Source organism: Rhinoraja longicauda, chromosome 1 (assembly GCF_053455715.1).
Source record: "Rhinoraja longicauda isolate Sanriku21f chromosome 1, sRhiLon1.1, whole genome shotgun sequence".
NCBI lineage: Eukaryota > Metazoa > Chordata > Chondrichthyes > Rajiformes > Arhynchobatidae > Rhinoraja > Rhinoraja longicauda.
In genome coordinates this window covers 90,796,108-90,821,850 of record NC_135953.1, presented here as the reverse complement: position 1 = coordinate 90,821,850, position 25,743 = coordinate 90,796,108, and the positions used below count along the sequence as shown (strand labels likewise).

Here is a 25,743-nt window from a genome sequence, read left to right as displayed (position 1 = left end):
CAGGTTTTGTTCCCATCCACATTTCCATCAACACCCCACCTTCTACCTGCGCTCTAAGGCAATAGGTGTAGGTTTATTATTGCCACGTGTGCCGAGGTAAAGCATAAAGCTTCGTTTTGCATCCTATCCAAACAGATCAGAAAATAAATCCATAAATACAAAGCAAAGGGAGAGATACAGAGTGCAGAATATAATTCTCAGCATAGTAGTGCATTGGTTCCACTGACAAAGTTCAGTGTCCACAATTGAATAGAGGTGGATCGGACAGCATTCCATTTGATGCTCATATCAATGCCAATTATCTATTGTTTTGTGCTGCCATAATATGCCTGAATTTTCAGTTGACTTTGCACGGAAAACAACTTTGAACTGAAGGATGCAGAGGCAAGTTTATCTGGCGGTCATGTTATTGTTCTCAAATGGAGACCAATTGTGTCAATGTTCTGGTGGAGGAAGTAACTTATCACCCCACTGAAGGCACAATAACATATTGCAGCTGTAGCTAACAAAATGGGATGTGCCTGGAGTAAAATGAGAGGCAATATATGTCAAAAAATGGATGGCAACAAAATAAGTGACAAATACATTTAAAGCTAAGTGAGTGTGGTTGCACCTGTAAAAAAGTAAAAAGGAATTGAACACACTGTCTAAATGTTCCAATCTAACGCAGCAAATACCTTGATTTCTTAATGATAGCGGAGTCAGGGGGTATGGGGAGAAGGCAGGAACGGGGTACTGATTGTGAATGATCATCCATGATCACATTGTATGACGGTGCTGGCTCGAAGGGACGAATGGCCTACTCATGCACCTATTGTCTATTGTCATACCTGTAGGTCAGATTTTCATTTTCCTGAACATTATGGTTTATTGTGCTTGGACAAACCAATATATCCAAGCTTGGAATATTGGAAAGTCTGCATGTACAATAGCCTTGCAGTATGATACTTATGTTAGCTTGAGGTGATAAATTGTGAAATTTAATCCTGATAATGGTAATTTGTGGATTGGCACCTGATCCAACTAAGGGCTGGTGAAATGGCAGAGAACTGAAGAGACATGTATTTCCAGTTGTACGTTGACTGGATCATCCTTCACCCAGTCCACTTTTTGGACTGTGAGTAGTCAGTTCCCACCCAGCCACATTTTCTCCAGACAAGATGAACTCATCTTGTCCCTGACAGACGTCTGATAAGATGAAGCAGGCCCAAAGTGACATGTCTCCAGCAACATATCATGAGGCCCACCCCTGAAATATCCCTGTCAAAGATTTTTGAACAGCTTTTCAGTGTTCTGATACTTTGAGACATTTAAACTCTGTTCAAGTAGATATTAATTATTAAACTTTAAAAAACCCCCAACTAAAAGCACAAAACAAATATATATCAATAGCAGGCAAGTTTACTGGAGGAGGGGGAAGAAAGCACTCTGAGGGATGGCTTAAAACTACTTTGAAAGAGACACAGATTATTGAGGGACAATTAATATGCACTTGTTTAGGGAAGGTCATGTCTGATTAATGTCGATAAATAGTTTTGTAGAGATAACATGTAGGATAATGCATTTGACAAATTTAACACATTCAAATAGTTTTTACAGAAAAAAACATTATTTCTCTTGTCGATTCCCATTGACCTCCCTGTCTGGCCTTCTTTAGAAGAATGTTGGCCGGTTAATTATATTTAGGAGGAATAACTGATGTGGTTGGGGTGATTTTCTTTCCAACAAATAATGAAGAGGGGTAATGGAGGAATTTAATTTGGAAAATAATATCAAAGGCCAAGATCATGGCAACAGGAAGGAGTTATTTCCTTTTAACAGAGAAGGAAACAACCAAAGGACATGGATTCATGTTAAGTCAAGTTGAGTTTAATGTCATGTATAATTATGATAAAATACAGGTGCAATAAAAATCTTGCTTGCAACAGCATCGTAAACATATTGACAAAGGCAGCACAGTGGTTCAGCTGACAGAGCTGCTGTCTTGCAGTGCCAGAGACTCTAAATGGACATTCCCCCCCCTACATCAAAAATCTTATAACCCACCTCTCTAACTCCAGGTCCCTCAGGTCGGCCGACTTGGGGCTACTCACTATCCCGCGGTCTAGGCTTAAGCTCAAGGGTGACCGCGCTTTTGCGGTTGCAGCTCCTAGATTGTGGAACAGCATCCCTCTCCCCATCAGAACTGCCCCCTCCATCGACTCCTTTAAGTCCAAGCTCAAAACCTATTTCTACTCCCTAGCGTTTGAGGCCCATTGAGGAGGCGCTGTGAACTGTTTTGTATGTGCTGTTATGTTTGTGTGCTACTGTATGTTTCATTTTTTTCCTTAGTACCTAATCAGATGTACAGCACTTTGGTCAACGTGGGTTGTTTTTAAATGTGCTATACAAATAAAATTGACTTGACTTGACTTGACTTGACTGGTTCGATTCTGACCTCTGGTGCTGTCTGTGAGTTTGTACATTCTCCCTGTAACCGTGTGGGTGCTCTGGTTTCTTCCCGCTTCCCAAAGATGTGTGGTTTTCGTAGGTTAATTGGCCTCTGTAGATTGTCCCCATTATGTAGGGTGTGGATGAGAAAATTGGATAACATCGAATTAGTGTAAACATGGTCGACATGGACACGGTGGGCTGCAGGGCCTTTTTCAATGGTTTGTTATCATATGTAAGGTACAGTGAAATTCTTTTTTTGCATACAGTTCAGTAAATTATCACTCTACATAATTACAATCCCAGATTCAGTACAGAGTGTACTGCAACAGACCATATGTAAGAATCGTCAGGTTTTGGCACCATTTTCAAAGTCTCAGCTGCAGCTGTCCATAAAGGTCCATTGCAGCCATCACATTCATCTGGATCATCTCACAAACCATTGTCCCTCTCTTTGCCCGGCCACCTTCAGCCGTTGTGCCTTCCACAGCCGACCTTGAGAGTACAGAAGGTTCATGCTGCATCTCTAAACTAAACTGAAACAAAACATACAAAACATTATTCATAAATTATACATTGAATGCATAAACTTTCTAAAAGAAAGAAGACAGTGCAGAACAACAAAATCACAATTAGAGAAAAACAAGTTTATGATAGTGCTGGAGGTGACATGTAGTGTTCCATTGTCAAGGTGGGATTAGAGTTCAACTCTAATCCCACCTTGACAATGGGTAGCTTGCAAAGTATCTAAATATGGTGAATTGAAGTGTTATGGAACAGAAGTAATTGAGGCAGGTCACCGTGCTCTTCTTGAGCACTGGTACAATAGATGCCCTTTTCAAACAGGTGGGAACCTCCAACTGTAGAAGCAAGAGGTTGAAGATGTCCTTGAATACTCCAGGTAGGACCATACAGGTCTTTATTATACGGCCATGTATGCCGTATGAGTTGGTTGCTTTATTAAATTACATTTGGAGGAAATCTGAGGGTAAAGAAATTGCCTCAGAAGTAGTGTGGTTCACTATATTTACAAGGAACCTGGACAACAACAGAAAGAGTTGTAATTACTCAGCTACAGTACATGGCTACAGTACATGGTTGGAGTAATGTAGATGCTCTATAAGTGAACTGGCCTCCTTTTGTGCCTGAATTTTCAATGATTCCATGAACTACTTTTTTGAGCTCTCGAGCAAATATTCTTCCTATATTTTATTTTTCTTATCCACTTTATGATTCTCAGTAATGTTTGAGTTTTTATTTTTACTGTAAACAATGAGTGCTTTGATGAAATCTTAAACCCTCAAACCCACACAAACCTGCAGACTTTCATTTATAATTTTGCAGGCACCTCTTTTTTTACTGAAACTTGGATTTCTGCCACACAAGATTACACAGCAGTGGAAGATTCTGCCAATTCTTGTAAACATTGCAGAGATCTTAGAAACACAGAAAAATAGGTGCAGGACTAGGCCATTCGGCCCTTCGAGCCAGCAATATGTTCATGGCTGATCATCTAAAATCAGTACCCCATTCCTGCTTTTTCCCCATATCCCTTGATTCCTTTAGCCCTAAGAGCTAAATCTCTTGAAAACATCCAATGAATTGCTCTTCACTGCCTTCTGTTGCAGGGAATTCCACAGATTCACAACTCTCTGGATGAAAAGGTTTTTCCTCATCTCAGTCCTTAGGGCAGGGATAATGAAGAAGAGATACATAGAAATAGAGTTAACCTCAACTTGACATTTGTTCTAACATTTTCTTTAATTTAACTTTTTAGGGCCCTGGCACAAATGAAAATGTATTGATCGAAATCCTCGCATCAAGAACCAACCAGCAATTAAGAGAAATAAAGGACGCCTACCAAGGAGGTTGATTTTTGTTTCATTACATTCAGTACTTAAAAAGGGCCTGTGTTTTCCCAATTCAGGGTTCAAAAATTATTTCTGTGCTTTTAATTTTATTTGGAATGCACGTTAGAAGATGAGCTGGAAATGTGTAAACTTAATCAGTAGATTCAGTAGTTGTGACAGTAATCATTGCAAATGATTCAAAAAGTACCCCATTAATAAATTAATTAAACTGATAATTGTGTGATTAAAATATATCATCAATTTATCATCTTCCTGCAGATTTTTCCAACAGATTAACAACTAAAATCAATGTTCTATAGAGCTCCTGGACCAATAAAATATACTAGTTGCTGTCTGATGCTAATTAGGTCATTTACCTCCACCAGCTCTGTTCCCACTTACAGAGAGAATATTATTGATCAATGGTCCAAGTTCATCTTTATGCTTTTTCTCATATTTCTTAACTTTGAAAATAATCTATCATTCTCATATTTAGAATCAACATTTGCAGAGTGGCACAGCCAATAGAACAACTAGCTCATCGCTCCAGTGACAAAGGTTCAATCCTAACCTCTGGTGGTTTGTGTGGTTTCTGCAGTCTGCATGTGATTGAGTGGGTTTTCCCCTTGTGCAAGAAATAAAGGGGGTTATAGATCATGTGCAGGCAGAGGTGATTAGTTTAACGGCATAATTTCCGGCAGATACATTGTGGGCTAAAGGGCATATTCCTGTGCTGGATATTGTATCTTCTATGCACCAGTTTCCCCCTTATCTCAAAAACTGGCAAGTTGTTAGGTTAATTGGTTACTGTAAATTGCTCCTTGTTTAACTAAGTGGTAATCTGAGGGGGTGGGGGGGTGGAAGGAGCAGGGAGGGAGTTGATGGAAATGTGGGGAGAATTGGTTGCAGGGGAAATTTATGAGAAATGGGATTGCTCTGTGAGTTGACATGGACTTGATGGGTTAATTATCTTCCAATGTTGTAAGGAAGAATGAAATAATGAAGTGTGCAAATCTGTGTTACGTTTTTCTCCGTAAAATTATTTCCTATTCTGCTTCTTAAGATGCTGACTCAGATTTTTAAATGTTTCCCCCACATTTCAGACTTGCCAATCAGCAGAATTAGTTTCTTTCAATCGAGTTGAAACATGAATAACCTTCTAAATTCCAGGAAATACAGTTTGTTTCATAATTCTTTGGAACTCTCTTTCTCAAAGTGTGAACACAGAATGGTACAGCACAAGAACTGCCCCTTTGGCCCACAACGTTGATGCCAAGCATGATGCCATGATGCGGACATAGGCACAAAGTGCTGGAGTAACTCAGCGGGTCAGGCAGCAAGGATGGGTGACATTTTGGGTCGGAGCCCTTTTAATACAAATGTCAAGAGCAATTCTTATCTGCCTGGACATAATCCATGTTCCTCCTTTCCCTACATATCCATATGCTTATCCTAAAGTCTCTTGAATGCCCCTATGTTCTATCCTCCCCCCTTTTCTCAAAAAATAGCAAATTGGTAGGGTAATTGGTTACTTTAAATTGCCCCTCGTTTAGCTAAGTGGTAGAGTCTGCACTCACCCCCCTCTTTGTAAAAAAAAAAAAATACTTGCTCTGCATCTCCATTAAACATTGGCCTTCTCAAATTAAAGCTATGCCCTCCGGTATTTTTTTTCCAATCCGGGAAAAAGATACTGATTGTCTAACCTATCTATGGCTCGCATAATTTTATATACTTATTTTATATACTGATATAATTTTTATCAGACCACCCCAGAACCTATCACACTCTAGAGAAACCATCCAAGTCTGTCCAACCTCTAAATCTGTCCAAACCTTCCCTGTAGCAAATACCCCTGACTCCAGGCATCATTCTGATAAACCTCATTTGCACCCTTTCCAAAACATCCACATTCTTCCTATAATGGGGCAAACAGAACTGCATGCAATACTCCAAATGCGGCCTAAGCAAAGGCCTATAAAGCTGCATTATGACTTTCTGACTCTTATACTCAATGCCTCGACCGATGAAAGCAAGCACACCATGTGCCTCCTTTACCACTCTATTTACTTGTGTTACCACGTTCAGGCAGTTAATAGACTTGGACCCCAAGATCCCTCTGAACATCGTGCCATCAATTGTATATTTTCCTCTTATATTTGACTTCCCAAAAAGTAACACCTAACACTTGCTCGGATTAAACTCCATCTGCCATTTCTCTGCCCATTTCTGGGGCTGATCTATATTCTACTGTATACTTTCTCAACTTTCCTCACAGTTTGTGGCCCCAGCAAACTTAGTATCATCTACAAACTTACTAACCAACCTGTCTTCGTTTACATCCAAGTTATTTACATATATTATGAATAGCAGACATCCCAGCACAGATCCCTGCAGAACTCCACTAGTCATGGACCTCCAAACTGAACATAGTCCTACCACCACAGCCTTCCATCAGTAAGCTGGTTCTCAACCCATACAACAAAGTCACTGTTAATCTTAATCTTCTGGATCAGCTGACCATGGAGACTTTATCAAAAATGTCTTACAACACCCACTGCCCTACTTTTCATCACCTTCTCAAAACACTCGATCTAGTTAGTAAAACACCACCTGCCCTGTACAAACCCATGCAGACTGTCCTTAATTAACCCATTCTTTTCCAGCAACTGCACCCAGAGAGTTGTGAATCACCCAGAGAGTTGTGAATTTGTGGAATTCTCTGCCTCAGAAGGCAGTGGAGGCCGATTCACTGGAATGCATTCAAAAGGAATTAGATAGAGCTCTTAGGGCTAGCGGAATCAAGGGATATGGGGAAAAGGCAGGAACGGGGTACTGATTATGGATGTCAGCCATGATCACTTTGAATGGCGGTGCTGGTTCGAAGGGCCGAATGGCCTACTCCTGCACTGTTATCTATGTATCTATGTATCTTCCAAATGGGAGTAAATCCTCCTCCAAGGGATCCTCTCCAATAGCTTTCCTACGAAGGATGTGAAGCTCATCATCCTGGGTTCTCTCTACTTCACTTGGAGCAACATTAGCTACTCTCCAGTCCTCTGGGACTTGTCTGTGGCTAGAGAAGACACAAAGATCTTTTTTGAAGTTCCTGCCATTTTCCCTCTAGCCTCTCTCAATAACCTAGGATAAATCCCTCAGGTTCTGGGGATTTATACACCTTAATGCTCTTCAAGATCCCCTACACCAGCTCCTCCTGAATCTCCATCTGCCCTTGCATGTTAGTATTCTCCACGGTCGGTCGGGGACGAGCTGTCTGTCCGTGGGCGTGGGGAAGAGAGTGGAAGTTTTGTTGCCTCCATCACAGTGAGGGGGTGTTTGGAGTCACTGTGATGGACATTTGTGTTGGGGTTATGTGTCTTGTGTTCTTTTTTTTTTTTTCTATGACTGCTATGTAGTTTCGTTCGGTACTTCGGTACCGAACGACAAATAAAGCTCTGTTATACCTGTTATACTGTTATGGATCTTACTGTCCTCCATGTCCTTCTTGGTGAAAATGTTTTTGAACCTCCTCTACATCTGCAGACTCTGAACGTATATCCCCTCCTCTACCCATAAGCGGTCCAACCTTCTCCCTGTTTAGTCCATTTACTTACTCTATATTAATAATCTGCTTGTATTTTTATCTCCACTTTCGAACAATGTTACTCCCTTTGCATCATTGGCAAGTTTGGAAATTTGGCTTGTATTCCACAAACAGAATCATTAATAAATACGATGAATGACTGAGCTCCAAGACAGGATACAATGGGTTATCCCTCTCCTCTTAATCCAGTCATTCAGCTATTTTTTGAGCAATCAATAATTCTTGATGCCAATTTTAATTATCAGATTCTTTTGAGCAGCAAATGTATTGATTATTTTAATCCCCCCAGATCATAGAAAGAAATTGAATATTTTATGCTGAATGGACTTTGTAGTGATTATGCAGAAGATGCACTTGGAGTATAAACAGCCAGGCTTACTGCTGTGGGAAGAAATAATCAACACTATGAAATCCATTCTATATGGGTATTGGCATAAATAAATTGCAACCAGTCCAAATTAATGGTTTCACATTTACTACACTGAGAAATCTGAACTGTCTCACTTCCTATTAATGATCAAGCATTTGCTTCTCCTTGGGTTTATGGGTTGCTTTGGTAGTTCCACTTCTGCCTGATGACAATATCAATTGTTGATTAGGCAGCAAGCTATTATGATCTTTCCAGAGTAGAACCATTATATAAAGTGTCCAGGGAAACTTTAATACTCCCCATTAAAAATTCTGAGTGGTGCTCAATATTTCTGATTTTTAGCAACAGTGGCACACAGTCATAGCATGTTATTAGACAAATATGAAAATATAATGCTGGGGATTTCCTTGGGAATCTCTGACCAAAAATGCCATTTTCACTATTACCAGTGTCACATGTTTGGGGAACTTCAAGAATGTGCCATTACAAATGTAAACCTCTATAATGAAACTAACTTTTATTGAAGCGGCGGGCACGATAGGTAGACTTGGATGCAAGAAGAAACCTGTGATCATTCAAGATGCTGGAATAGAAATAAGCAATCCCTTGACTTGGTAAAATTGTAATGATGTGGATTATTTTCTACCTCAATAAGGTCTGCCAGAATGTCCTGGCTACCAGGAAGCCAAGAGTAGTCATAAGGGGATCATTTTCTGATTGATGCTGGAATGAGTGCTGTGCCACAGGGACTGATCTTGGGGCCCCAACTTTTTCAAATTCATATAAATGACTTGAATGAAGGCACCAAAGGATGGTTGCCAAATTTGCTGATTGCACAGAACCAAAATTCTTAAATGAGTAGAATGTTGTAAAGGGATGTCGATGAATCAAGTGAGTAAAGATCAGCTAAATAGAGCAATAGTGTGGGAAAATATGAAATTGTTCAGGAAAAACAAAAGCATATCATCCAAACATTAAGAGCTTGCGGATCTCCAATATGCAAATAAATGATAGTATCCCAGTTCATAATTCATTTAAAAAAAAGCCAATGTGCATGGTAGTTGGGAAAAGTAATAGACTGCTAGCAGCATTTGCTAGGAGAATTGAATGTAGGTCATGTTACCGTTATATAGCGCATTGATGAGATTACATCTGGAGCACTATGTACAGCATTTGCTTTGGATGAGGGAGGATGTCAATGGATTGAAAACTGTTCTGAAAAGGTTTACTAGCTTAATGACTCCAATGGTGCATCATATTAAGATAGAAAAGTTAGCCTTGTATCTGTTAGAAATTGGAAAGTGAGGGACAACTTAACCAAAACTTAATAGATCCTAATGGGTCTTAACAGGGTGGATGTGTAGAAGACGTGAGAATCTAGAACTTGTGGCCATGGTTTAAAGCTGTGGGGTCTCCCACTGAAGATGAAGTAACTGCACGGTTCAGCTTCCCAAATGCAGGCTTTCTGAGTGGCACCCATGCCATCAGACACCTCCCTGGAACTTCCAGCCAGAAGTATCTTTGCTATTGAGGGCCTGCAGCATAGGTTTACTAGGTTAATTCCCGGAATGGCGGGACTGTCATATGTTGAAAGACTGAGGCTTGTATACACTGGAATTTAGAAGGATGAGAGGGGATCTTATCGAAACGTACAAGATTATTAAGGGGTTGGACACCTTAGAGGCAGGAAACATGTTCCCAATGTTAGTGGAGTCCAGAACAAGGGGCCGCTGTTTAAGAATAAGGGGTAGGCCATTTAGAACAGAGATGAGGAAAAACTTTTTCAGTCAGAGAGTTGTGAATCTGTGGAATTCTCTGCCTCAGAAGGCAGTGGAGGCCAATTTTCTGAATGCATTCAAGAGAGAGCTAGATAGAGCTCTTAAGGATAGAAGAGTCAGGAGGTATGGGGAGAAGGCAGGAACTGATTGAGAATGATCAGCCATGATCACATTGAATGGCGGTGCTGGCTCGAAGGGCCGAATGGCCTACTCCTATTGTCTATTGTCTATTGTCACACACACACACACTGTGCTCCACGAGTACTAAGCACCTGCCCTCCTTTCTTTGGAGTATGCTCATCCCTTGTCAACACACCCAGAAGCTGGACGAGTGGTGTGGCTCCTTAAGGGCTGCTGATTGAGGATAAAATTGCAAAATCCCCTGCTGCTAGTAAGAAAAAATTGACTCGTAATGGCTGAGGTTTCTGAAACCAAGTTGCACAATTTTTAGTTAAGTTTTTGGGGCTTTTCAAAAACAAGATAGGAAGATGCTAACACTGTTTTAACACTGAACAACCAGTACCGATGAATTTCAACTCCCCTTTAACATAATGTATTCAGCCTTGGTGGTTAAGAATAATTTCATCAGCACTAGACTTTTAACAGTAATGCTCTGTGCTGTTGGGACTTATAATTGTGTGCAGCTAATATATTTATGTTATTGATATCTTTTTTATCAATAAACTTTATATATATTTTGCAAATGTAGTTAAATTAATATTCTCCATTGTTTCAAATTTTTCATTTTTAATATATTTTATTCAATTCATTGTGATGTTAGAGTTGGACTCTTGTCATTTCTAGTTGTACTAATTAATTTGTACCACAGGCAGGCATATTTGCTTTCTGTAATTCTTGTGATTGTGAAGGGGAATAAAATGTTTACACCGTTCTCCACAAATGATCTTTTCCTAGAATATAAAAGTGACTTGGCAAAGGACATTGCTGAAGAAACATCAGGAGATCTTAAAAGAACTTTACTCATCTTGCTGGAGGTATTGCATCAAATAATTCTTTCTCTGCAAATCAACCCATTGCATGTTTTATCACACAGGCAGCTGGAAAACCTCTTTACCACAATTGAGAAGGTCCATATGAATTTTACCAAAATATACCATCCACAAGAGTGCATAATCATGTTATGGATGACTTAAGAATTTATTTATACAGCACTTTAGCATGCCTGCAGGATATTCAAGGTGCATTACAAATTTCAATTACTTTTGAAGTGCAATCACTTCAAATGATTTACTTTCTTTGAGGACATTTACTATTTTAAGAGCGGAACAAGCCAGCCAGTAATAGGCTGGGAAGCTTTTTGGATTGCAGGCTTGTTTTAGTATTTTAGGTTTTCAACTAAATTCCTTCAGGTAATTAACTTCTAAAAACTAAAAAAAGGCATAAATCCTGAAAACATTCAGCCAGTACATCAGTATCTGGCAAAATAAAACACTCTTTATTCCCTTAGGGTTGAGACTTTGATCAAACTTGAAAGATAACTAAATCATTTTAGAGGATAAAAGACCAAATGCCTGCAGGAAGAGTTTGGCATCCAAGTTTTAGGACATCAGAGCATCTTTCATACTGAGTGTTACACAATCACTGAGTAGATATTGTGTAATATCATTATTTTGTTTAATACCAGGCTCGCAGGGATGAAAACTGCCAGGGTGTGGATGAAAGACTTTTTAAAACCGATGCAGAGGTAGGCTATTGTATAAATTAAGAAGTCTAATTAATGGCTTATTATTATTATTTAAAAATGCTGCCTGAATACTCCTCAGCACCACTTACAAAAATATACCCACTATTTTAATACAGTTTCCAAAAGTGACACCTTGGCATTTGAGCTTCACCACAACCATTTCTGAAATGAGCTACATTGCACACTAATTGAATCTTCTGTTGATCATTCTCATTATACTTTAACTAGAGCTACACTATCGAAAATATGATGCTACGTTATGGAAAATATGAATTCATCAACTGCTAAACAAAATAAAATCATTAAGAATACTGTGGTATTATTCAGACATATGAATTGAATAATGTGATTATGTCAAATAGTTTCATTCGAGCGAGGAGCAACTTGGATCAAATAACGATTGGAAAGCAACTCCTCTCCCACTTAATGACAGCACTAATTGATACTTACAATTCGGTTTCAACACGCACTCCTTTAGCTGTACAAATACAAAAAGTTAGCTGAAAATTTAGAATCTATAAACAGCAATTATCTTTTTGTTTATTCCAAATATTGATTAGAGTTCACCCTTAATTTATATCCCTCTATCACGCCACCAGTTGCTAGTGTCCATAAAGTAGCGAGACAGCTACTGGTGGAATCATTCCACTTTCAGGAAAGCAAAACTCTGCTGAATTAACTTGTATTATCTGGCATCTGGCATTTGAAATAAAATTAGGAATGAGAGGATAGTTCTGCATTGTTATACCATGACTGAGTGGCATCAAATGGTATTCCTCTGGCAATGAATTCCTCAAGCTGTTGCCCACTCTCCTGAATGAATCACCTTCTAATTTATCAAAGCTGATGTGCTGCAGTTTACTGATAATGGCGACCCATCGTCACTCACTGCTGCCCTACCCACCCATACTGAACAGTGGTGGCTCTGGTCATAAGTGATAGAAGCAGAATTAGGCCATTCGGTCCATCAAGTCTACTCCGCCATTCAATCATGGGTGATCTATCTCTCCCTCCTAACCCCATTCTAACAGTGGTTTCCTGAATTGATCAGAGTAGTCAGTGAGGCTTGCACAAAGGTGGACATTTAGTCAGAATGCCATCACGGGGCTGAACTATATCCTTCCTCAGAAACATTTTGGCAGCTCTTTAAACCACCAGGTTTAAACAATTAAACATTAAAAGAAGGAAAACATTTAACAATAATTAGAGATAATTAACTCAATGAAGAAACTCTGAAAATCTAGTTCTCACTGTTACGTTCATTCCTTTCCATTAAAGTGAATGAAGTTGATGAACATGCACTTGATCTAATTTGATTAGATTCAATGAAAGATATCCAGAATAAATGCTGGGGATTTGGTGCTCCACTGCAGGGTTCTGAGAACCTGTCTGCAAGCACTTCTCAAGATAATTGGGCTTATTTGTTTGCAAAAATCAGTTCAGAAGTATTGATTTTCCAATGAAGGAAATGCCAGGACCTTCATGCAAAATTGCTAGAATATCTGAGGTAAATCCAGCGTAGGATATTTGCCCCTCAGAAAAACGACATAAGATATCAATGGAATACATGCACTGAAATTCAAAAAGTGATGTCTCCAACAATTGGGCAGCAAAATTGTTAAATCCTTCTCTCCTAATGACATTCAGATCTCTGCAAGTGTTTCATTTTGTGCTCAATCAGCAAACAATGCAGTTGTCTTTGGAGTGCATTATAGACAACAAACAGACTTTTGTTTCTATAATTAATGATTAATTAGTAAAATTCCATTTTGAGATCTCAAATTCTTCTTGCTTATTCCTGTGATTTCATAATCTGGTCATTATGAAGTAAAAAGCAAGTGATGTCCCCATTTTTAGCATAAGATGAATGTATTCTTAGTTCTCAATCAAAACTATATTTCACTGGCTCCCTCAAAAAAATGTAGAATGAAAAAAAAATGTTTATGATGTCTACTCCTTGGGTTCTCACCAGCATGTTTCACTGTTACAACCACTCTAGTTGTAGCCATTACTGTAACCATTTTAATGTTATATTCCAGGCACTTTTCAAAGCTGGTGTGAAGAGATTGGGAACAGATGAAATTAAGTTTATGGAGGTCTTGTGCTTAAGGAGTCCTTCGCAGCTCCAAATGAGTAAGAGATCATTTGACACTGTTTCCATTTCCCTCCAAAATCTGAATAAAAATAATGAAGTATATTTGTGATTTTCTTTGTGTTAGCTTTTGATGAATATAAAGTCATCACAAACAAGACCATAGAAGAAAGCATTACAAGTGAAATGTCTGGAGATCTGAAGAGCCTGATGTTGTCATTGGGTGAGTTAAACTGACACAAGCTTCAGCATTGTTGATTTATATGTGTACAGGTGACTGTGTGTGCACATTTCTATTTTTCCTGATTTTTATTACTTCCTCCTTCCAAAGGTGAATCTATCTTTTTTTTTGTTCCAGACATTTTTTGGGTGCTTTGTGAAAGTAGTTACTGCCATTGGTTATAACTGAGCTGTGGTGCCGCATGAAAGAGCAGATTTGAGCCTGGGCAGTGTATATTTGACCAGATGGGTTTATTCAACTGACTTCCTCCTCCACTTCCAATTAATTGCTGGATAGTGATCTGAGATGCTCAGGGCTTATTCCATTCTCTTCCAATTTAGGAATATTGAAAGCGAAAGTGTTTTTGAAAATGTTATCCTCAGTACTACACAATGAAGACCAATTCTTTATTGAGTCAGCATCGAGTTTTTAGAAAAGTACACGCCGTTTCGACAAATTTCCAATGATTTGATCCAAAAAATAATAGACTCGAAAGGAAATTGTGAAATTGAATGGATAATTGAAAGATAAGTTTATTAATTATAGCATTGCAATTTCTTATTTTTTGCCTGACAATGTCTTTCTAAATTTGAGGAGCTTGGAACTAACTAAAATGTTACTGACTTGCACTAAATCAGTCCCCAGAAACATTCTGAGATTACCATGTTCCTACAATTCTGACCAATTGTAGATTCCCAAGTTTAATTGCTCCACCATTTACAGTCAATCTCTCAGGCCCTAAGCTCTGGAATTTCCTTGTTAGCCCCTCTGTCTCTTCACCTTTTAACTCCTGTAAGACACCTCTTAAAACCAATCACTTTGATTGAGCTTTTGATCTTCTTTCATATCCTTATATATAACAGGGCATCAATCTTTGATTGATAACAATCCTTCCTGTAAGACATTTGTTATGCTAAACCCAAAGTAGAAGTTGTTCTGTTACTCTTATATCCATGATAAGTTTTGTAATTTAAGGAAGATAGACACAAGATGCTAGAATAACTCAGCGGGGCAGGCAGCATCTCCGGAGAGAAGGAATTGGAGGAAGGGTCTGAAGAAGGGTCTCGACTCAAAATGGCACCCATTCTTCTCTACAGAGATGTTGCCTGTCCCGCTGAGTTACTCCAACATTTGGTGTCTATCTTCAGTGTAAACCAGCGTCTGTAGTTCCTTCCTACACACTTGGAATTTAAGGAAGTGGAGAAAGTATACATATCCTAAAATTCTAATAAAGGGGGATTATGTGTGTAGACACAATATGTGTAGACACAATATGAGCCATGTTCACATCATTGTACATCATGCTGGGTTTCTTGATAAGAAATGATGATGGTTCTGTGTAGAACCAAGACTCCAAGACATCCATTATTGAAGCTGCAAGCCCCATGTTAAGAAAGGGTTCATTATCATTGAGGTGTTTGCCCATAGCTGAGAGGTAATCTCTATGACCTCACCATGTAAAATCAGTAATGCAACAACATTTGATGGAAGAGGAAGACACCATTCAAGGACTAGATAAAAAGATGAAATCAATCAGGATTTTGAAAAGGGTTGATGCATTTTTCTCCTGAAGCTTGAGTGAAGTCTTTATGATTCTGGAAAGATTTGGTTAACTTGATGTGGAGGAAATGTTTCCATAAGAGTGGGCAGGATTCAAAACCAGGGGTTATAAAAACAGACAGAAACCTAGGATTCAAAGAAGAATTAAAGAAAATTTATTTCCCTCGGCTTCATTGAAAATGGAAGTAACTTCTGCAAGTAAAATTATTATGGTGTATAGTGTTGAAACAAGGAACTGCAGATGCATGTTAATGTCGCTTCGTCACCTATCCACGTTCTCTATGGATGCTGCCCGACCCATTGAGTTACCTCTCCACCTCGTGTGTCTTTTATTTTTAAGATTTATGTTGGAGTTCTTTCTCATAGGAAACTAAATAAACACGAGAGAAATGAAAGCGGGTGAAGAAATGTGAGACATAATCCTTTGAACTCAGGAGCCTCTGCAATAAAAGTTTAGCTTACCATGTGAAGATTGTAATGTATATTCTTGAACCTCATCATACATGAACTCTCAAGCCTCACTGTTTTATTTGTTCTTGGTTAAACATATGCTCGTAGTGAAGGGTGAGAGGAGGAGGGAAACGCGACACTGATAAGGCTTTGATGCTATATTAAATGATTTTTTTCTGGTTTTCTTTGGCTCAGTTCTGTGCTCGAAGTCTGCACCTGCCTACTTTGCTGATAGAATCCACAAAAGTGTAAAGGTAGGTTGGAATCACAATGTCTTCAACATTTTACTCATTGTTTCTTTTTTTTAAATGCAGTTTACTTCATGGACCAATTCTATTGAGTTTACTTGTCAAGATTATTTAACCTAAAGAATAAGTGTTAATCTGTTTAATATCTGAGTTGCGTTAATACAAATTTTTCCCATATTCAAAGTAAAAATACTGTCAGTTTTGCAAGATAAAGATTATGTTGCCAAACAAAAGCAAGCCATGAGATTTTGTGGCGTGGTGGAGATCAGTTTGCTTATTGGTTGTTGATGTGAACAAGCAAGGGTGTTGTATTTTTTAAATACTGTTGTTCTGTATTAATGTGGAGAAGGAGTATTGGTACACTCCTGCAAAGGTGGATAAGGTACTCTCGCTGATGCATGTAATATGAGCAGCAAATATGACTGCTGGAAATCTTAGAGGTGGATGTGCCCTTTGAGAAATAGAGTGGATGAGATGATATCATCGTTATCAGCACCATTGAGCCATAGTTACATCCTCTCAGAAATGAAACTGTGGGCGAGACAGATATCCCCTTGGGAAAGGAGTGAGTGCTGTGTTTTCAGCCTCCCAGAGGATAAAGTAGTGCAGACTTCTCCCTGGGTCAGGTGAAGGTGGTACACTGCAGAGGAGCGGACCCATGTTGCTTGCATTCTCCAGACTGAGGAAAGGGCCAGGTGTGGCTACCATTATTCCTCATGTTGCATTATTCCTGCTCTTACTTGGCACCCCTAACCTCTGGTCTACACCCCACGGTACTTAAGGATCTGGCTCCAGAAACTGTGGACGCATTGGTGATCATTTTCCAATGTTCAAAAGATTCAGGATCAGTTCCTGTGGATTGGAGGGTGGCTAATGTTATCCCACTTGTTAAGAAAGGAAGAAGGGAGAAAACAGGGGATTATAGACCAGGTAGCTTGACATCGGTGGTGGGGAAGATGCTGGAGTCAATTATAAAAGATGAAATAGCGGCACATTTGGATAGCAGTAACAGGATCGGTCCAAGTCAGCATGGATTTACGAAGGGGAAAACAAGCTTGACTAATCTTCTGGATTTTTTTGAGGATGTAACTCGGAAAATGGACAAGGGATAGCCAGTGGATGTAGTATACCTGGACTTTCAGAAAGCCTTTAAGGTCCCACATAGGAGATTATGGGCAAAATTAGAACACTGACATAGGTAGAAAAGTGGTTGGCAGACAAGAAACAAAGAGGAGGGATTAACGGGTCCCTTTCAGAATGGCAGGCAGTGACTAGTGGGGTACCGCCAGGCTTGGTGCTGGGACCACAGCTATTTACAATATACATTAATGATTTAAATGAAGAGATTAAAAGTAACATTAGCAAATTTGCAGATGACACAATGCTGGGTGGCAGTGTGAACTGTGAGGAGGATGCTATGAGGATGCAGGGTGACTTGGACAGGTTGGGTGAGTGGGCAGATGCATGTCAGATGCAGTTTAATGTGGATAAATGTGAGGTTACCCACTTTGGTGGCAAGAACAGGAAGGCAGATTATTCTCTGAATGGTGTCATGTTAGGAAAAGGGGAAGTACAATGAGACCTGGGTGACCTGGTACATCAGTCACTGAAAGTAAGCATGCAGGTACAGCAGGCAGTGAAGAAAGCCAATGGCATGTTGGCCTTCTGCTCCTATTTTCTTGTGTTCATGTAATTATTATGTAACTGAACTAATAAGACTACAATAATAAATATTGCATTGAAAAGTTCATCCTAAATATAAAATAGTAAATGCATTATTAATAAATCACAACATTCCTAATCTATGATTAACATAGGGTGTATCATTTGTTCAAATATAGAAATATTGCATGTAGATATGCTTCATGTATAGATGATTATTATGCATAATATTGTTTTCAGGGTCTTGGCACTGATGAGCATACTCTCTCCAGAATCTTGGTCAGTAGATCGGAAATGGATCTGCTGGACATTCAAGATGAATATATGAAAGCCTACGGCAAATCCTTGTATTCCACCATCGAGGTAGATCTTATATTCTCACTGTAAATATTGCTTTGTCTCAACTGGTTTCCCTCAATTTTGGTCATTGAAAACTCTTTGACTATTTCCATGTTCTAGAGCTGATAGTGATGGGTTTCGGATATCTCTCAGATCAACAAGAGCTGTATCCAACTCTGCCATCATCCTCAATTAAAGCCAAAATACTTCCCAGTACTGGGATGAATGAAATAGCAGTTGATGTCGGACAGTGATGTGTGGGAAACCACTAATCCTCCTCAATGAACATATGAGGTGGTTTGTGCAATGAACAGAGCAGCACTCAAGTCATAGCACATGTCTAGGTTTCAGTCTGTGCCTGGTTCAGGCCATGTATCCTCTGCTGGACCTCTACCACCTGCTCCAGGTTAATGCACCCTTGTAATGCATGGAAGGCTAGTTTGATATCATTGTCAGAATTGGAAATATGATATTTGATTTACTTAGCCAAGTTGTTTACATAAATTGTGAAAATCTGTGACTGAGGCATCAATCCCTCGCAAGTCACAAATTGCAACCTGAGAAAGATTCATTTATTCTCACTCCCTATCTTTTGTGGGTTACTAAACTCTCAATATTATCCTCAGTTTCATCTGCTCTAACCTTGTTGACCAATTTTCCATATGGGACCTTTTCAAAATCCCTTTTAAAATCTAAACTAAAATCACATAAAGTCATGTGATAGGAACAGAATTAGGCCATTCGGTCCATCAAGTCTATTCAGCCATTCCATCAAGGCTGATCTATCTCTCCCTCTTAATCCCATTCCCCTGCCTTCTCCCCATTACCCCTGACTCCCATACTAATCAAGAATCTATCTATCTCTGCCTGAAAAATATCCATTGACTTGGCTTCCACATCCTTCAATGGCAAAGAATTCCACAGATTCACCACTAAAGAAATTCCTCCTCATCTCCTTCTTAAAGGAACATCCTTTAATTCTGACGCTATGACCTCTAGTCCTAGACTCTCCCACTGGTGGAAACATCCTCTCCACATCCACTCTGTCCTAGCCTTTCACTATATGGTAAGTTTCATTGAGGTCCCCCCTCATCCTTCTAAACACCAGTGAGTACAGGCCTTGTGCCGTCAAATGCTCATCATATGTTAATCACTCATTCCTGGGATCATTCTTGTAAACATCTTCTGGACCCTCTCCAGGGCCAGTACATCCTTCCTCAGATATGGTGCCCAGAATTGCTCACAATACTCCAAATGCAGCCTGGCCTGCACCTTATAGAGACTCTGCATTACATCCCTATTTTTGTATACAAGCCCTCTTGAAATAAATGCCAGCATTGCGTTTGCCTTCCTTACTACTGATTACATCCACTTGTTCTCTCTTATACCTGACAATGATAATTACTTTCTGCAGAGGGTAGGGTACCCATAATTATAGGGCAGTGAGGGGAAAAAATAATTCTGAGAATTTTCACGTATCATGAATTGCGGAAATATTTCCTATCGAAAGAACAGCGTAACAATATTTTTTACTGTTTGCCATTAAATAAACTGTGGTTTACAGAACAATTATTCTCAGGAAAATAAATATATTCTGTTGCTAACTTGATTTTTATGTTTTTATTCTCATAATTTTTCATTTAAAAATGATCATGTAACATACATTTTGGTTAAATCCTGGATGATAAATGGTTGAGGATGAATCTGCAAGAAATATTAGTTGGGATGTCATTGGTTTTGTTATTTATTTACAAAATTAATATACAGCAAACACGTTATTATTTTGTTCAACTGTAAATTATTACATAATTCATAATTATCAATTCCTTGCGGCAGATTTGATTCTCATTATTACAGATAGAAAATTTAAATTTAAATAAGTTGACCTACTGGTGACCGTGAAACCACTGAAATGTTATAAGATCCCATTTGGTTCAGTTATATCCTTCACTGAAGGAAATCCAACTTCCTGACTCACTCTGGTTAATGTGTGGTTCGAGATCCACCTATGCAATTAAATTCTCTGTTCAGGGGAACTATAAATGGATGATAAATGTCTCTTTTTCCAGCAATAACTACAACCTTTCAGCAAAATGACAAAAAAACAGACCTAGGCTATCATCCAACCTTTATGACCCCTGCACCATCTGTAAGAGACCTGGATTGCTGCCAGCATATACCAACAAGTTGTGTTTCATGGAATGCCGCAATGAGACCTTGCAGCTAAGCCAAAAAGTCAACTAAGAATCATGATACAGGATAACCCATTACTCCTGTTGCCTCAATGATGACCTTCACGTGGGGCCCTGTTTTCAAGCCTAACCCGTTGATGGATTCCCATCTGCTGCGAGTGCAGTATATCTTTGAGCCTATGCAATGACATTTCCTGTATGCATTATGAAAATAGTGTCCAGCATTATTTCAGTCTGTTACCTTCTCAAATACAAAAGTTTGTGTTTTACCCAATTGATTAAAAATAGAAAAGTATTTTTTCAACTTCCTGATCAAGACCTTTTTGAAGTTGTTTCCTGAACTCGAGCATACTGTAATTTGAAAATGTCATTATTTTTGCAACCAATTTCCATCCTGCTCTCAATTCTTGGTCTATCCCTGAAACTTCCCTACCCATTCTGGATGGTTTAGCATCTGTCTCAAGATATCAGTTAGTGAAACACATCCGGATCTCTCTGTTTCTATCCAAGGAATAAATTAGTGACATACATCTGCTACAAGCCAATAGACTCCTGACAATAGACAATAGACAATAGGTGTAGGAGGAGGCCATTCGGCCCTTCGAGCCAGCACCGCCATTCAATGTGATCATGGCTGATCATTCTCAATCAGTACCCCGTTCCTGCCTTCTCCCCATACCCCCTGACTCCGCTATCCTTAAGAGCTCTATCCAGCTCTCTCTTGAATGCATTCAGAGAATTGGCCTCCACTGCCTTCTGAGGCAGAGAATTCCACAGATTATTAACTCTCCGACTGAAAAAGTTTTTCCTTATCTCAGTTCTAAATGGCCTACCCCTTATTCTTAAACTGTGGCCCCTTGTTCTGGACTCCCCCAACATTGGGAACATGTTTCCTGCCTCTAACGTGTCCAACCCCTTAATAATCTTATACGTTTCGATAAGATCTCCTCTCATCCTTCTAAATTCCAGTGTATACAAGCCTAGTCACTCCAGTCTTTCAACATATGACAATCCCGCCATTCCGGGAATTAACCTAGTAAACCTACGTTGCACGCCCTCAATAGCAAGAATATCCTTCCTCAAATTTGGAGACCAAAACTGCACACAGTACTCCAGGTGCGGTATCCTGCCTCCAATAAGGATTCCATTCTCCCAGTTCTTCTACCTTTAACATACTTGGTCCAGTAAGTCTTCCTGGAGAATCGCCTCTAAGATGCCTTTTTTCCTTCCGAATAATAGGTTTACCATAGCTGACAGAACTCTTGACTGTAAATCATCTAGTTTCAGCATCTCTGCTCTCATCTTTACTCTTCCTTGTCCATGCCTCTTATCTCGTCATCCTTCACAATTTCCACTTGCTCCAGCAAGATTCCAGCACCAGGCACATCTTCCCCTACTCTTCCATTTCAGACTTCTGAAGGGACTGTTCCCTTCACAATTCCCTGGTCCATTATTTCATCTCAAACCTTACCATGCACCACTCCCCCTCCCTCCACCCTTTTCATTGGACTTTCCCATGCAAATACAGGAGGCACCTGTCCATTTGCCATCCAGTAATCTAAATGGTCTCGTCACATGAAACGGCTATTCATTTGCACTTCTTCCAAAGTGGCACACTTCATTTGGTGTTCACAATGTGGGCTCCTCTGCAATGGAGAAACTAACTCAGATTGGCTGACCACTTTGTGGAGCACCTGTGTTCAGTTGACATGGGTGACATTGATCTTTCAGTTGCCTGCCACTTTAATTCTCTGCACAGCTCACATTCTAAACTGTATGCATGTGGCACTTTATAGTAAGAAAGTAAGTAAGTAAGCTTGAACAATACTTTGTGTTCCATCTGAGCATATTGCAGCCTTATGGACTCGCATCACGCACTACAATTTCAGGAGACTTATTCTCTCTGCCTGTATCTGAATTGGCTATGGTCCTTTGGGTCATCCATTAGCAATATAAACTTAATTTCTTTCTCTTCTGACACTGTATTAACTGCATGCCATTACCACAGCTACAGGCCCACATTTTACAGCTTTGACATGTTCCTTTGTTTGTCTTCTCACTCTTTAACTTCCCTCGTAGTCTAACATATGACTTCATCAAGAGCTTATTACCATGACCATTCTAACCTCGCCCCATCATATCGGGGACATTCCCTTTGCTTTATCTATCCCATTGTGCAATTTAAAGCTTTTTTTTTCTCTTCCAATTTTGAAGATAGATCTTCCACCTGAAAAGTTAACTCTTTCTCTTTCCACATATGCTGTGTGACTTGCTGAGTGTTTCCAGCATTTTTTTTGTTACTATATTAGCACAGCTACTGGAGCTGCTGCGTCACAGCGGCAGAATCCCAGGTTCAATCCAGACCTTGGGTGTGGAGTTTGCGCGTTGTTATTAAAACAGCCTGGGTTTCTGCCGGGTGCTCTGGTTTCCTCCCACAACCCAAAGACGTACGGGGTTTGTAGGTTAATTGGCCTCTATATAATGCCCCTCGTGTGTCAGAGTGGATTTGAAAGTGGAATAACGTGAACAGGTGATCAATGGGGCAGTGCGAACTCAGTGGACCAAAGAGCCTCTGATTCCTAATAAGTGAGATAAGTGAGTCTTCATTTGATTTATGCAATAAGGACTGAAGTAATCTGCACAAACGTGTTTAAACTATTTGCAGCATAATGTTATAGAGATGCAAGTTATTTAAGTGGTATTGCACCCTACTTTGCATCTCACACAAATTGAGCACCAGTAAGTCTGCATCATCCTTTTCTCTCACACTTCATCCTTGGTTCACAAACCGCCAGTTCCATTTTCCTCCCCAGTCGCTGGGTCTTGCATCTGTTTTTCCTGCCTTAAGTTGCTCTCACAATTCACAGAGGCGATACTCTGAGCAAAGGAAGATTGAACTGTAGCAGAGGACGGCAAGGTGTTCTTCTGAAATGTAAGCTGCAAGAAGCTAGTCAGTATCTGTAGGAATGAGAGGAATTTCTTCTGTGGAGTTTTTATGTTGAGAGTCAAGAGTGTTTTATTGTCATATGTCCCAGATAGAACAATGAAATTCTTACTTGCAGCAGCACTACAGAATATGTAAACATTTTCACTGTAAATTGAGAAAGAAAAGTTATTGTTTTCTAAACACACACACACACACACACACACACACACACACACACACACACACACACACACACACACACACACACACACACACACACACACACACACACAGTGAATAACATTGATTATCTTGTTACAATGGCACTTGTCAAGGGGTGGGATATATTAGGCAGCATGTGAACAGTCAGTTCTTGAAGTTAATGTGTTGGATGCAGGAGAAATGGGCAAGAGTAAAGACCTGAGCAACTTTGACAAGGGCCAAATTGTTATGGCCAGACGCCTGGGTCAGAGCATCTCTGAAACGGCAGGGCTTGTGGGGTGCTCCCGGTCAGCAGTGGTGAGTACTTACAGATAGTGGTCCGAGGAGGGACAAACCACAAACCGGTGACAGGGTGTTGGGCGCCCAAGGCTCATCGATGTGCGAGGGTATTGATGGCACCAGGATGCACTGCGGGAAGACGACAAGCCGGTGGAGGGAGTGTGATGCTCTGGGCAATGTTCTGCTCGGAAACCCTGGGTCTGGCCATTTATGTGGATGCCAATTTGACACGTGTCACCTACCTAAACATCGTTGCAGACCAGGTACACCCCTTCATGGTAATGGTATTCCCTGATGGCAGTGGCCTCTTTCAACAGGATAATGCGCCCTGCCACACTGCACACATTGTTCGGGAATGGTTTGAGGAACATGATGACGTGTTCACGGTGTTGCCCTGCCCTCCAAATTCTCCAGATCTCAATCCGATTGAGCAACTGTGGGGTGTGCTGGATCGACAAGTCCAATCCATGGCGGCTCCACCAACCAACTTACAGGACCTGAAGGATCTGCTGCTAATGTTTTGGTGCCAGATACCACAGGCCACCTTCAGAGGTTTTGTAGAGTCCATGCCTTGGTGGGTTGGTGCTGTTTTGGCAGCACACGGAGGACCATCAGCATATTAGGCAGGTGGTCATAATGTTTTGGCTCATCAGTGTACATACGCATAAAAAACAAACAAATAATAGTGCAAAAAGACAAAACCAATGCCCCCGACTCTGTATAGTTCAGAGCTTATTGGAGGTTGTAGTGTTTAATAGCCTAATGGCTGAAGGGAAGAAGCTGTTCCTGAACCTGGACATTACAGTTTTCAGGCTCCTGTACCTTCTTCCCGATGGCAGTGGTGAAATGAGTGTATGGCCATGGTGGTGTGGGTTTCTGATTATGCTGGCTGCCTTTTTCACAGAGCCACTCCTATAAATATCTTCGATGCTGGGGACATCAGAACATGTGATGGACTGGGCAGTGTTCACCCCTTTTTGCATTCTTCTTCGCTCCTGGGCATTCAAGTTGCTGAACCAGGCCATGATGCAGCCAATTAATATGCTCTCTACTGAACACCTGTAGAAGTTCAAGAGTCCTCTTGTAGAATCCTCTCTGACAGACAGAATCTCCGCAATCTTCTCAGGAAGTCGAGGCATTAGAGTTATGGAAGTTGATTGGCAGCTGTACTTTATAATTTTCAACTGTGCCTAAATTTATATGTTAATAATATTTTAATATTTGTTTGTGGTTTTAGGATGAAACGTCAGGGGATTACAGGACTACTTTGCTCTGTATCTGTGAAAAACGCATTTAAACAGTTTTGGTACATCTGAACAAGTCGATGGCATTCTTGGACTGTACAGTCAAAACTACATCAGCATTATTTGTGAATTGTTTCATTTGAGGAAAATGTAAGTGTGATTGTCTGGTAATAAGCGACTGATTTGAACTTTAATTTGTCAGTTTTAAATGTGTGACAACTAATGGATTGCACTCAGCTTCCCCTGGGGGATGTTAAACTCCGAAAGGAAGCGGATGTTATTTCTAGATCTTATTGTATAAACATTCAACAAGTTAAAGGTCTTGTATTCAGTCTATTTCTGACGCTGCTTGCAGATTAGAGATCCAAGCTTTAGAATTAGATCTAAACCATAGGCAGCATCATATTTACCAGTTTCTCACTTTAGATTAATAGTTGTTTATTCAATTAGATGGTCAGTTACTGAATTGTTTAATTTAAATTACTTCTCCATAATCTTACTTTTTTTGTGATTTCTTTGTAGTCATTGTGGATAATGTAAAGTCTTCCTTTTAATTTTTTTGTTTAATACATATA

At 39.8% G+C, this 25,743-nt stretch overlaps 1 protein-coding gene across 1 annotated transcript in view; it reads left to right on the top strand.

Moving 5' to 3' along the window:
* Positions 1 to 25,382, top strand: part of anxa3a (annexin A3a) — a 45,797-nt gene extending 20,415 nt beyond the window's left edge. The window contains exons 6-13 of the mRNA XM_078411156.1: positions 4,208 to 4,298; positions 10,945 to 11,024; positions 11,675 to 11,734; positions 13,774 to 13,867; positions 13,954 to 14,049; positions 16,252 to 16,310; positions 18,207 to 18,329; positions 25,162 to 25,382. Coding sequence (XP_078267282.1) covers positions 4,208 to 4,298; positions 10,945 to 11,024; positions 11,675 to 11,734; positions 13,774 to 13,867; positions 13,954 to 14,049; positions 16,252 to 16,310; positions 18,207 to 18,329; positions 25,162 to 25,221 — 663 coding nt within the window. The 3' untranslated portion in view covers positions 25,222 to 25,382. The remainder of the gene's footprint in view (positions 1 to 4,207; positions 4,299 to 10,944; positions 11,025 to 11,674; positions 11,735 to 13,773; positions 13,868 to 13,953; positions 14,050 to 16,251; positions 16,311 to 18,206; positions 18,330 to 25,161) is intronic.
* The last annotated feature ends 361 nt before the right edge of the window (positions 25,383 to 25,743 follow it).